The 13,701-nt window shown below is 47.7% G+C and overlaps 1 protein-coding gene across 7 annotated transcripts in view; it reads right to left on the bottom strand.

The window, feature by feature from the left end:
- The window catches only part of NKAIN1 (sodium/potassium transporting ATPase interacting 1), a 214,874-nt gene that overhangs the window by 15,847 nt on the left and 185,326 nt on the right, over positions 1–13,701 (bottom strand). For all 7 annotated transcript variants that reach the window (XM_073564399.1, XM_073564383.1, XM_073564403.1 and 4 more), the window contains one exon: positions 7,830–7,911. In XM_073564399.1, the coding sequence (XP_073420500.1) occupies positions 7,830–7,911 (82 nt within the window). The remainder of the gene's footprint in view (positions 1–7,829; positions 7,912–13,701) is intronic.

The raw sequence follows: 13,701 nt of genomic DNA, 5'->3' as shown, positions 1-13,701 counted from the left end.
AAAATTTATGCCAAACTAGTGGCGGATAGACTTCATAAAGTGATCCCGGCCTTAGTGGCCCCAGACCAAGTTGGTTTTGTGACAGGCAGGCAATCTAAGGATGGCACCAGACGGATGCTTGACTTGATTGGACTGGTGGAGATATCGGGTGAACCCAGTGCATTCCTGTCTCTTGATGCTGAAAAAGCCTTTGACAGGGTGCACTGGGGATACCTGGAGAGAGTTCTAACAAAATTCGGGTTCTTGGGAAAAATTAAGTCATCCATTCTAGCTCTCTACTCTTACCCAAATGCGTCAGTGTTGGCATCGGGGTTTCTGTCATCTAAATTTCAAATAAGTAATGGCACTCGCCAGGGGTGTCCATTGTCTCCCGCTACTTTTGCTTTAGTGGTAGAACCTCTGGCGGAAGCTATACGAAAAAATATAGCCATTTCTGGTATAAGAGTTGGGGAATTTGAACATAAACTTGGTTTATATGCAGATGATGTGATAATTTCCTGTTCTAACCCTGTAGTTTCGATTCCAGCAGTGGTGAATACATTATCGAACTTTTCTAAAGTGTCGTATTATAAGCTTAATGCGGCAAAGTCTTTGATATTGCCGTTTAATGTACCGGTGGAAGCCAGGAGTGTGCTGGAGGGGGCCTTTCAATTCAAATGGTGCGACAGGGGGATACCTTATTTAGGTATTAAGCTGACACCATCGCAGATGTTAATTAAAGAAAATTTGGAACCTCTGATCCAAAATTTAGAAAAGGAATTGGGAAGGTATGAAAAAATATCGTTGTCCTGGATGGCCAGAATACAGTCCTTTAAAATGGTTTTCTTACCCAAAATATTGTATGTACTCAGATGCTTACCCATCAAAATTTCTCACAAAACCCTGATGAAACTTCAATCGTTGACTAACAAATTTGTCTGGGGTAATAAAAGGGCCAGGGTCGCAGGTAAAGTGTTATATCCCCCATATGACTCAGGGGGACTGGGCACCCCAAACATATCGGCATATTATAAAGCCTTACTAATTGAATCACTAAAGGAATGGTGGCGTCCAGGTAATTCACATAGATGGGCTCAGATTGAAAATTTCCTGTCCCGCCAGGGCTCGGTCAGAAGAATGATGGAAGCAGAATATTTGAGCCGTTCACGGTTCTCCCCGTGTGTTCCCACCATGTCAGCTTCCCTGGAGGTCTGGCGAAATGACTTGATTCATAAGATTCAGATTCCTCTTTCAGAGATTTCCCTCAAGTCGTTGGAATCTCAAATCCCCTTTTTGAATCTAGCCAGGTGGGAGGGATCAGGCATTACAGTGCTGGCGGATCTATTCTCTGATTTGGGTGTTAACCCCTTTAATGAAATAGTACAGAAACACCCCTCTTTAAAGGGTTGTTTCTATCAACACATCCAAATTAGTCATTTTCTGGCCTCTAAATTTCCTCTAAAGTCGAATCCTCTGTTACCTACAACAAAGGCTTTGGTATTTAAAAAGATAATTAAATCCAAAGGTATCTCCTCAACATACAAATGGCTCAATAACCCCCCCGAAGAGCAAAAATCTCCTTATATGAATAAATGGGACGTGGAGTTGAATGTTTCTACCTCTCCTTCAAACTGGCACTCGGCTTCAGCAAATATCCAAAAATATTCCAAGTGCATAAATCATCTGGAGCAACTGAAAAAAGTACACCTGCGATGGTATCGGTCCCCAGCCAACTTAGCACAGTTCCTCCCAAATTATTCGCCACATTGTTGGAAGGGCTGCCTCCAAAGGGGTACTCTTGGTCACTGCTGGTGGGCTTGTCCCAAGGTTTTCTCGTTCTGGCTGGAGGTGTTTGGCCTGATGGGTAAGCTGACAGGCAATACTATTAATCCGAATCCGGGTCTGGCAGTGCTAAACGTGGGTCTGGAATTCTCTTGGGAATCCAGGGGATTATTGGTTCACATTCTAGTTGCTGCCAGATATTGCATAAGTAGCTATTGGAAATCCCCAAAGACACCTACATTAGCTGAACTATATAACCGAATTAATCTCCATTGCCAATACGAGTTCTGTCTGGCTCACTCCATCCGCGCCAAAAACAAAATACTTCAGACTTGGGACACGTGGCTAAACTCTGTATATGCATCCCCTGTCAGGCATCTGTTTCCAGGGCAAACTGTCTGAGATTAATAAAATGGGTCAAATAGGGTCAAAGAGAGTGTTACGCAGGGAGTTCATCCGTACCACATGTCAATATTCAAGGTGTTTATATCTATGTTGTTGTTACTGCTCGGGCTACCCTGAACGCCATCTAATTCCCTAGCTCCCCCCCCCTCCCTGGTTGCCTCTTTGCAACCATCCATGGTTCACCCCCCCCACCTCTTCCTCCCTTCCCCTTTCTTATCTTCCTTTCTTACTCTCTGGTTCTGGTTGTTTGAAACCCTCGTTTTGAGGATTAAAGATTAAATGGTAGGTTGACTTTATACGTATTAGGTGTTGATTAACCAAAAAAAAAAAAAGTTGTAACTTGTATCAGACATGATTGTTGGTGGTGTGATGGGAAATGTGAATCATAATCAAAAGATATACTACCACGTGTTACAGCGTTGTTCTCTTTGTGTATTAATGCCATTGATACCTGAATTTTTTCCCTTTTCTAATGTAACTTCCTACAATAAAAATTGATTGGAATAAAAAAAAAAAAAAAGTAAAAACGGCCCTGAAGTCACTAGACTTCAAAATCCCTATATCAGCACTCCGATATATTCTGAAGACAGAGCAAAAGAGATTTAACCGATCAGGGACAAAAATGGAGATTCAGCAGAGCCCCAGCCGGGGCTGGCAGAACACAAAACTAAGAAAATCAGACAAAATCTCATGGAACAATAACAGAGCAAAACTTAGCTTTAGAAGACAGGAACTGAACTGGAGGCCAGAGCTCAGAGCAGAGAAATCACCAGCAACCCTACAGGGCGTCGGCTGCCTTATATCCACTCAGAGATTCCGGATGTCCAATCGCAATCCACCTGTTCAGGTGACTGGTTTCTCCCATCCAAATCAGTTTCACCACCTCCTTTCACCAGCAGAGGGAGTTCATCGGACAACAAAGGTGAACGAGAAAATGAGCTCACAACAGGCCCCCATGAGTTGATTGCATAGATCAGGAATCAACGAGAGAGGGTACGTGTTCTTAACAGCAATTTTGTTCAGTTCTCGAAAGTCGAGGCACGGTCGCAAGCCACCATCTTTTTTCTTTACAAAGAAAAACCCCGCTGCCACGGGTGAGACCGAGGGCTGAATATGCCCCTTGCGAAGGCTTTCTTTAATGTACTCTTTCATAGCTTGGCGCTCAGGCCCGGACAAATTAAACAAACAAGTCTTGGGTAATTTGGCTCCAGGTACTAAATCGATAGCACAATCATATGGTCTATGTGGTGGGATCGCCTCAGCCTCGCTTTCGGAAAACACATCTTTAAAGTCTCTCAGGTACTCCGGAATACCCTCCAGACCGACAGATGACACAGATACGGGTTTTATCGGATTGACAAAAGGAACCGGGTTACAACACAGACCATTATCATTACATCCCCATCGGGTGATCTCCCCCTTCACCCAATCAATAAGAGGATTGTAGCGTTGCAACCAGGGCATTCCCAATACCAGTCCTGCAGGCAGATTATTCATAATTAAACAAGTTAAATTTTCCACATGAGTGGAACCCACTTTCATAGGAAAAACTTCAGACATAAAACAAATTCCATCCCGGGTAAGGGGATGAATCCACAGCCACAATTTTAACAGGGTCTTTTAACCTGACTGTCCCTATCTTATTAAGAGTCACAACTTGGACATCAATCAGATTAATGGAGGAACCACAGTCAACAAAGGCTGTGGTCATAACAGGACCGCCAGCAATTTCCAATTCAACCTGGAGCATCATTTTTGTACTTGAGAAAAAATGTACCTGGGAGTCTGGACAACCTCCTCGATTGTTGCCCAGACTCAGTCGTTTCTCTGATGGTTTCTCTGAAGAAGGGCAGGAGGGGCAATTCCTTTTCCAATGTCCAGAGGCTCCACAGTAAAAGCATAGTAGGTTGTCTCTACGGTGCCTTCTCTCTTTCTCCTTAACCGAGACTGACCCAACCTTCATGGGCTCAGATACAGGTTCAGTGTCACACAATTTGGGGTACAAGGGAGACTCTTGTTGCATCATTCCTCTAGCACGGAGTCTCCGGTCCATACAGACCGCCTGCATCAGGGTATCAGGAGGCGGATGTAGTGCCAGAGCGTCCTGCAGACGGTCTGAAAGGCCCCTGCGAAACAACCCCCTCAGGGCGGCGGCGTTCCAGGATACTTCGGACGTCCAACGTCTAAACTCGGAGCAGAACCATTCAGCAGAGTGCCTCCCCTGTGTCACACTCATCACCATATCCTCGGCCAGACGCACTCTATCAGGCTCATCATATATGTGCCCCAGAGCCTCAAAGAACAAGTTCACTGACATACGTTCAGGAGCAGAGGAAGACAGAGAGAAAGCCCATGCTTGCGGAGCCCCCCGAAGTTGGGAAATAATGACCCCCACCCTCTGGAACTCATCCCGGGAGGAGCGGGGCCTTAGAGAAAAAAAAAAGCTTGCATCCTTCTCTGAAAGACCTGAACTCCTTTATATCCCCTGAGAAAGGGTCGGGCAATTTGACCGGAGATTCGAGGGACACTAATGACACATCTCTACCCCCAGAACTAGAAGCCCCTGCATCGACAGCCCCCTGCACAGTAACCACCAACTATTGCTGGGTATGGGCCTTCGTGCGCTGTTCCACATTGAGTTTATGGAACATTTGGGTCAGGTGCTTGACCTGATCAGCCAAAGCTTGTATGGGATCCATGAGGATAACACACACTTTTTTTTTTCTCTTCAGAGGAAAAAAAACTGAAACGGTCAGTTATAATGTCAGGAACACCGCACTGCACTCTCACTGAGCCAGTGCGCGTGTCCTGAGTACAAAGACGGTGCACAAAGATACCTGCGGAGCGGGCAGCAGTGGTGACAATGCATGCTCCCGGACCTGAAGCACGTGACTGCTGGGGGCGTGGCCTAAGCTCCACAGAGCTAGGAGCTGCAGGGAAACTCCTAGAAAGGTAACTACAGGACAATGTTACCAAGGGGCATAGACAGAGACAGAAACCAGATCAAGCCGAGGTCAAAGCACGAGATAGCAATACAGTACCAAAGGATTAGACAGAATGGATAGTCAGGACGTAGCAATTGATCAGAAAACCAGAAAGGGCAATAGACGGTACAATAGGGGTAAACTGTAACGGAGTAACGATAGCCAAGCCAGGAGGTCAGAATCAGAAAAGACAATAGTACCAAAACGAGAGACGGAGTACAGAGTGAAGGAACAAGCCGGGTCATACACGGGAAGCAAACAAACAACGCAGAGTACACGCACACCAGGGGTCAGACACACCAGAACAACAGTATAAGGCCTCTTTCACACTTCAGTTTTTTGCATCAGTTATAATCCGCCAAAAAGGCGGACAAGCGGATCCGTTGTCAACTGATGTGAACGGATGGCACAGGATCCGTTTTGAGACGGATCCTGAAAATGACGAAATTTAAAGGAATCGCTGGCTAGGAAAGAGAGAGAGAGAGAGAGAGAGAGAGAGAGAGAATTTTTTTTTGTCCGGCACCCAGAAAGAATTTCGGGTTAAATCAGTGTCTGGAGGATCCGCCACAGAAAAAAACGTTACAAGCTCCGTTTTGAAATCTTTGAGGATGGTCACGGACAGCAACTTTTGGCGGATCCTCAAAAGAAACGGATGCAACGGACAGCAATCCGTCACAATCCGCCATTAATGCAAGTCAATGGGGAAAAAAATGGATCCTCAAAAAAAATTGAGGATCCGTTTTTTTTCAAAACCAAGCGGATTGTGACTGATTGTAAAAAACGGAAGTGTGAAAGAGGCCTAACTGACAGAGAATGCTAGTTTGGAGTGAGTATAAATACCCCTCCCAGAGCCAAAGAGAGGCCAGCAAAAGTTAACCCTGTGAGAACAGGACATTAACCATGTCCTAACCATGACATGAGGCAGGAGTGAGGCAGGATCTGTGGCAAGATCTGAGGCAGGACTGTGACAGGATCTAAGGCATGACTGAATATTTCTGGCAGTCAAACAAAACATAGGCCCCGATTCATCAAAGTATTTTCCATAGAATTCTGGTGTATATTTCTTTGAAAAAAAAAAATCGGACTGACGCAAAAATGTCTTGCCTTTTGGCGTTTTCACGCCAGCTTCTCACAGCTACGCCAAAATGGACGAGTCTAGGGCACGATGACGCCATGGCTCATCTAATTCATGACAAGCTTAGGCATTACTTATATCAGAAATCTTAAAACAGTCAGGGACTAGTGTGAAATTTCTAACACAGTGCACAGAGGTACGTGCCACTCGTCAGATGCTCCTGATACATGAAGAGGTGGACACTTTTCGATGGATCAGGAGCATCTGACTCCACCATGCCCCCTCATGAAGACTGATGCATGGTGGAGATACAGGAAGGAAACTTTTTTCATTACTATGGCTGTACTTTACCAAACTTGTGTTCAAATGATTGACCATAGTGAAGTCTGATTACAGCCTGTCAAGTAGAATATCAATAAATGTCACTATGGGAGTGGAGTAGTCACACTCTTAGGACACCCACATCACTTTCTATAATGCTGCTGTGTGGCTTCTCCCCTTGATTTGCTGGTGAACACGAGTGTTGCACGTCAGTGCTGGAGCAAGGCTTATTGGATGATTATTAACTAAGAAAACATCTCTCTAAATATTTTTATACTAGCTGAAGAGCCCTGCGTTGCCTGGAAACCAACTGTGGTTAGTTATAACAAATTATAATGATTATATTGCACATAAAAAACGTGCATCTAATCCTATCCTGTGTGATATTGACTGCTGAGTCGTGTATCTAATCCTATCCTGTGTGATACTGTCTGCTGAGCCGTGTATCTATTCCTATCCTGTGTGATACGGACTGCTCAGCCATGTGTCTAATCCTCTCCTGTGTGATACTGACTGCTGAGCTGTGTATCTAATCCTATCCTGTGTGATACTGAGCTCCCCCTGCAGTCTGTGTCAGAGGGTGGTCTGTGTTGGTACGGTAATAAATTGTGTTATTTCCAGCTTTACAGAAGGACGATAACACCATAGAAATGATAAGAATAATAGGCCTCAGTTACCACAACTGTCTACAAAGAAAACTGTTGCTGATAGCAACCAATCACAGCTCATTTTTCATCTTTTAAACAGCTCTGGGACAGCGTGGCGAGTTTTGAGTGGCGACTTTTGTGTTTCAACTTTTATGTAGTGAGGTTGGTGTATGTGTGGTGAAATGTGTGCTGAGGGTGGTATATGTGTTTAAGCACGTGCTAGTGTGTGGCGCATTTTGTGTGTATGTTCATAACCCGTGTGTGGTGAGTGTCCCATGTCAGGGCCCCACCTTAGCAACTGTACGGTATATACTCTTTGGCGCCATCGCTCTCATTCTTTAAGTCCCCCTTGTTCACATCTGGCAGCTGTCAATTTGCCTCCAACACTTTTCCTTTCACTTTTTCCCCATTATGTAGATAGGGGCAAAATTGTTAGGTGAATTGGAACACGCGGGGTTAAAATTTCGCCTCACAACATAGCCTATGACACTCTCGGGGTCCAGACGTGTGACTGTGCCAAATTTTATGGCTGTAGCTGCGACAGTGCTGATGCCAATCCCGGACATACATACAGTACATACATACACACCCACATTGAGCTTTATATATTAGATGAAGCATAAGTGACAAACGTACTTGTACAGGGGTTGCAACTGGAGATGTGATGTCTTCATGGGAGCCTGATATCCGTAGGAATCATAGGAGCCAATGAAATCAACTGAATAGAAACGGAATATGTATTTTACATAACAGCATATTACAATAATTTTATTAAGTACAGGTAACATAATGGTATTGTTATGTAACTAATGTAATAAGCATTTTAAACCTGTAAGATTTCCTAACTGTACTTCACACATTCTCTTCTGTTTTGCTTGGAGCGTTTCATCTTTTTGTATTTTTTATTTATTTATTTTTTAGGGCAGATTGTCTTCAATATTTATAGCCAAAGATCTTTTTGGTTCCTATATTTTTATATACAGTTAATAATGTGCCTTTAGGGGGTTTTAAACATAGCGATATCACTAGCAATATCGCTAAAGCATCACCGATTTGGTGACGCAGCAGCGATATTGCTAGCAATATCGCTATGTGTGATACTTACCTCCGACCGGCTCCCCCGCTGTTTGTCGCTGATCGCGCGAGATCGCGCAGCTCCATTTCTCGTCGGGCGCTTCCTGCTGGGCTTCCTGCTGGCGCCGACGAGCAACGCGTGGACGCGGACGGGAGGACGTCAGGATCGCCGCGTCTGAAAGGTAAGTAACGACCGCTGTATCGCTGCTGCATCACTGTGAGATCTCCCTGTGTGGCAGCTCACTAGCGACCACTTAGCGATGCACCAGCGATCCTGACCGGGTCGTATCGTGGTCGGGATCGCTGGTGCATCGCTAAATGTAAAGGGGCCTTTAGTGTCTTGTATTGTTAGCTCCAAGGATACAACTAAGTTCTCCTCAGTGAACCAGAAATCAGATTGTGTATAGTGTGACTACCGTGAGAAGGGGACCAATGCCACCCACATCCTGCTGGATCCTCAGGTACCTGCACACTCAGATGGGACTACGGGCAACGTGGTTCTTGCTCTATAGGAAAGACCTATTGTGGGCCCTGCTATAGTGCAGACTGGTAGGTCAACCTGGACTAGTGATCATATTCTTGTTGTCCCACAGTAGCCGCAACCTTATTGACTGCAATTCAAACCCTCATCCTGTTCAGATATAATAATATGATAATGAGTGTGTGTCATATGTGTGATATGTGTTACCACGGACGGTCAGGTGAGGAAAAACTCCAGGAGTGGACCCTCTGGATCGTGGCACTGAGGGGACCCCGGGTGAGCCGCCAGGTGGAGCCGACCCCTATACAGGGATCGTTAGGAGCAGGCCCAGGGGTTTGGGTACCACGATAGCCTGTACCGAGAGGGGCGGCTCAGAATGGACTGGAGTAGGACCACGGGACTGTAGAAGACAGGACCAGAGTAGGATTGTAGGACTGGAGCACAGATGGCAGGTCAGAGCAGGGACACCGGAGTAGGACTGCGGGAGTAGAGCACAGACAGCAGGACGGAGCAGGAACACGGAAGGCAGGACTGGAGTAGGACTGCAGGACTGGAGTACAGATGGTAGGATGGGACAGGAACACCAGAGTAGGACCTCGGGACTGGAGCACAGACAGCAAAACGGAGCAGGACCATGGAAGGCAGGACTGGAGTAGGACTGCAGGACTGGAGTACAGATGGCAGGACGGGGCAGGAACACCGCAGTAGGACTGCGGGACTGGAGCACAGACAGCAGGACGGATCAGGAACACGGAAGGCAGGACTGGAGTAGGACTGCAGGACTGGATTACAGACGGCAGGATGGGACAGGAACACTGGAGTAGGACTGCGTGACTGGGGTGCAGACAGCAGGATGGAGCAGGAACACGGAAGGCAGGACTGCAGGAGACAAGCGAGTGTACGATGGAACAGGGGCCCAGTGTGCTAACAAACACGAAGATCAGGGACCTCCATCAAAGGAGGGGCGGCCTGATATACCCCTGCCTGGTCTGCCATTGGTCTGGCGGTGCTTCCGGGTCAGGGCACCGCCGGAACACAAGTGACAGGAGGGAGGCGCGGCCGCGGCCTACAGCGCATGCGCATCGCATGCAGAGATGCCGTCGGCCGCGGACCTGCCAGAAGGGGCCGCCGCGGCTGTCGAACGGCGGGGGGCTGCGGCGCAGGAGCGGAGGCCAGGTGAGTATACAGCGGCGGCATGACAATATATATGCAGGGTTGGACTGAGGTGTCTAGGGCCCACCAGGGGAATTGACTCTAGGGGCCCACCCCATGGCTACCATAAATGGTTTTATTATGTGTTCATTTTTTGGCCTCTCCCACTAAAACGTGTGCCTTTTAGCAAGCTGTACAGTGTGCAAAAGAGAACGCTCTCAGCCTCCTATATATCGTACACACTGTACTCTTGGCATCCTATATCACATACAGACCGCACTCTCGGTCTCCTATAACAGATACTTTCTATAAGAGGCTGAGAGTGTGGTATGTACAGTATATAGGATGCCGATATTGCGTATGTACGGCATATTGGCCTCGTATATGACATGCAGACTGTCGGCCTCCTATTACGCCCCCTATAAGACAGAGTGTCGTCCTCCTATTAGGCCCCCTATAAGACATACAGACTGTCAGCCTCCTATTAAGCCTCCTATGAGACATGCAGACTGTTAGTCTCCTATTAGGCCCCCTATAATACATACAGACTATCGGCCTCCTATTAGGTCCCCTATAAAACATACTGAGTATCGGCCTCCAGTTAGGCCACCTATAAGACATACTGAGTGTTGGCCTCCTATTAGGCCCCCTATAAGACATACTGAGTGTCGGCCTCCTATTAGGCCCCCTATAAGACATAATGAGTGTCGGCCTCCTATTAGGCCCCCTATAAGACATACAGAGTGTTGCCTCTGTACAGACCGCACTCTCTGCCTATGTACGGCATACAGGAGGATGATAGTGCGGTCTGTACGGTCGGTATATTGGCCTCATATGACATATTAGGCCATATAAGAGTGTGGTGCGTGTGTATCTTATCTAGGAGGCACTGGCAGAGATTGTGATCTGTGATGCTGCACCATGTCATGTGTATGACCAGGGCCAGATTTGGGATTTGGATGTTTCGCCCCCAGCAGTTTGCCCCCAGCAGTTCCCCCCCCCGGATGTTTGCCCCCAGCAGTTCGCCCCCGGATATTTCGCCCCCAGCAGTTGGCCCCCGGATGTTTCGCCCCCAGCAGGTCGCCCCCGGGTGTTTCGCCCCCAGCAGTTCACCCCCGGATATTTCGCCCCCAGATTTTTAACCCCGGGCAGTTCACCCCTGGATTTTTCGCCCCAGCAGTTCACCCCCGGATGTGTGTACCCTGTTTTGCCATGTTTTGCCTATATTGCGAAATATCCGGGGGCGAACTGCTGGGGCGAAAAATGCAGGGGCGAACTGCTGGGGGGTGAAACACCCAGGGGCAAACTGCGGGGGGCGAAAAATCCGGGGGCGAACTGCTGGGGGCGAAATGTGCGGGGGCGAAATGTACCTGGGGCGAACTGCTGGGGGCAAATTGCTGGGGGCGAACTGCTGGGGACGAAGCTTCCTAAAACCGCCAGATTTAGGCAAAGTGGGGCCCTAGGCCAATTTTAAAATGGGGCCCCAAATGCTAACATATTGCACATCACACAGAAGCATTTCGGTTGTAGTTACATGCGCTGAGTTCAGGACGCTGAATCAGTGTGATCGACAATATTGAAGTCGTTCAACACTTGTTTCCCGGCCTCTTTCCACCGTCTGAGAAAGAATGATGGGGACAGAACAATCACTAATGGATTAATCTGTCCCCATACAGTATCATGTTATCAGCAGCACATCTACAGTTTCCATATAATATAATGTCCCCCATAGTCCTCCATATAATATATTCTGCCCCATAGTCCTCCATATAGTATAATACACTCCTCAGTCCTTCATATATTAAAATACACTGCTCAGTCCTCCATATAGTTTAATACACTCCTCATAGTGCTCCATATAGTATAATAGACCGCTAGTCATCCATGTAGTACAATTCACTTCCCATAGTATAATGCACCCCATAGTTCTTCATATAGTATAATGTATTCCCCATAGTCCTCGATACAGTTTAATGCAGCCCACATATAACATAATGCAGCCACCCCATAGAACATAATGCAGCCACCCCACAGAGTATAATGCAGCCCTGCCATACAATATAATGTAACCCCCATAGAATATAATGCAGCCCCCCTCTTATAGTATAATGCAGCCACCCCTTAGAGCATAATGTAGCCACCCCACAGAATACAATGTAACCCCGCATAGAATATAATGCAGCCCCCTCATATAGTATAATGCAGCCCCTCCATAGAATATATGGCAGCCCCTTATATAGTGTAATGTAGCCCCTCCATAGAATACAATGTAGCCCTCCTCATATAGTATAATGCAGCCCCAATAGAATATAATGTAACCTCCTCATGAAGTATAATAAAGCCCCCCTACAATATAATCTAGCCCCCCATAAAATATAATGCAGCCCCCCGTAGAATACAATGTAGCCTCCTCACAGTGGCGGATTAAGTGGACTATGGGCCCGGGGCTGTTCATAAAACCTGGGCCCCTGTACCCCCCTTCCCACCTGAGCGCTGCGGTCCCCGTGCGGGAATTGACAGCCGTACGGACCGCAGCACTTGGTTTGCTGCGGGTCCATACGGAAAACCCGCCACCATTCCACCACGTGTGGACATGGCATAAAAAGACGTTGCACATAAGCTGTAGGCCTACGGCCAATACGCACAAAATCACGCTCCATCACCCCATCATTGCCTGCTCCATCACCCCATCACTGCCTGCTCCATCACCCCCATCATTGTCTGCTCCATCACCCCATAATTGCCTGCTCCATCACCCCCATCACTCCCATCATTGCCTGCTCCATCACCCCATCACTGCCTGCTCCATCACCCCCATAATTGCCTGCTCCATCACCCCATCACTCCCCTCATTGCCTGCTCCATCACCCCATCACTCCCCTCATTGCCTGCTCCATCACCCCATCACTGCCTGCTCCATCACCCCCATCATTGCCTGCTCCATCACCCCATCATTGTCTGCTCCTTCACCCCATCACTGCCTTCTAGACCATCACTCCCATCATTGCCTGCTCCATCATACACACAGACATACACACACACAGACAGACATACATACATACACACAAGACACCACCTCTCTCCTCTCACCTGTCCGCAGCATCGCCCGAGCTTCCTCCCTCACACAGCAGCGGCCGCTGAATGATGACGTCATTCAGCGGCGCTCCTCTGTGTGAAACAGGAAGCGCGGCCTCCGGGCAGGAAGCAGGACGGACCCTTGCCGCTCCGCTCCTGCTATTCACTCTTGAAGGCAGCGGAGCTGCCGTGATCGCATCGCTCCCTGCCCGCCGCTGCACTGCACTGCAGGGTGGAATTGCTGCTGCCGCACCGCCCCCACACACATGCCGCCTGGGGCGGACCGCCCCCCCCACCATGCTACGCCAGTGCCCTGGGCCCCCAAAAAACCTTGGGCCCGGGGCGACCGCCCCATCCGCCCCTATTAAGATCCGCCATTGCCTCCTCATATAGTATAATGTAGCCCCTTCATAGAAAGATGCGATCACCACCATAGAATATAGTAAAGATAATACAGCCCCCCCACAGAATATAATGTAGCCCCGAATAGAATATAATACAGCCCACCTCCCCATAGAATATAATGTAGCCCCCCCATATTATATAACACAGCCTCCCCCATAGAATATAATGTATAATGTACCCCCCATGGTATATAACACAGCCTCATAGTATATAACACAGCTCCACGTGGTATATAGCACAGCCCCACATGGTATATAGCACAGCCCCCCATTGGTATACAGCACAGCCCCTCATTGGTATACAGCACAGCGCCATGGTATA

Source organism: Dendrobates tinctorius, unplaced genomic scaffold, assembly GCF_039654945.1.
Source record: "Dendrobates tinctorius isolate UK_male_01 unplaced genomic scaffold, ASM3965494v1 ptg000015l, whole genome shotgun sequence".
Classification (NCBI taxonomy): domain Eukaryota; kingdom Metazoa; phylum Chordata; class Amphibia; order Anura; family Dendrobatidae; genus Dendrobates; species Dendrobates tinctorius.
Note: the sequence above shows the minus strand (reverse complement) of the source record. Positions and strands in the feature narration are given on the sequence as shown.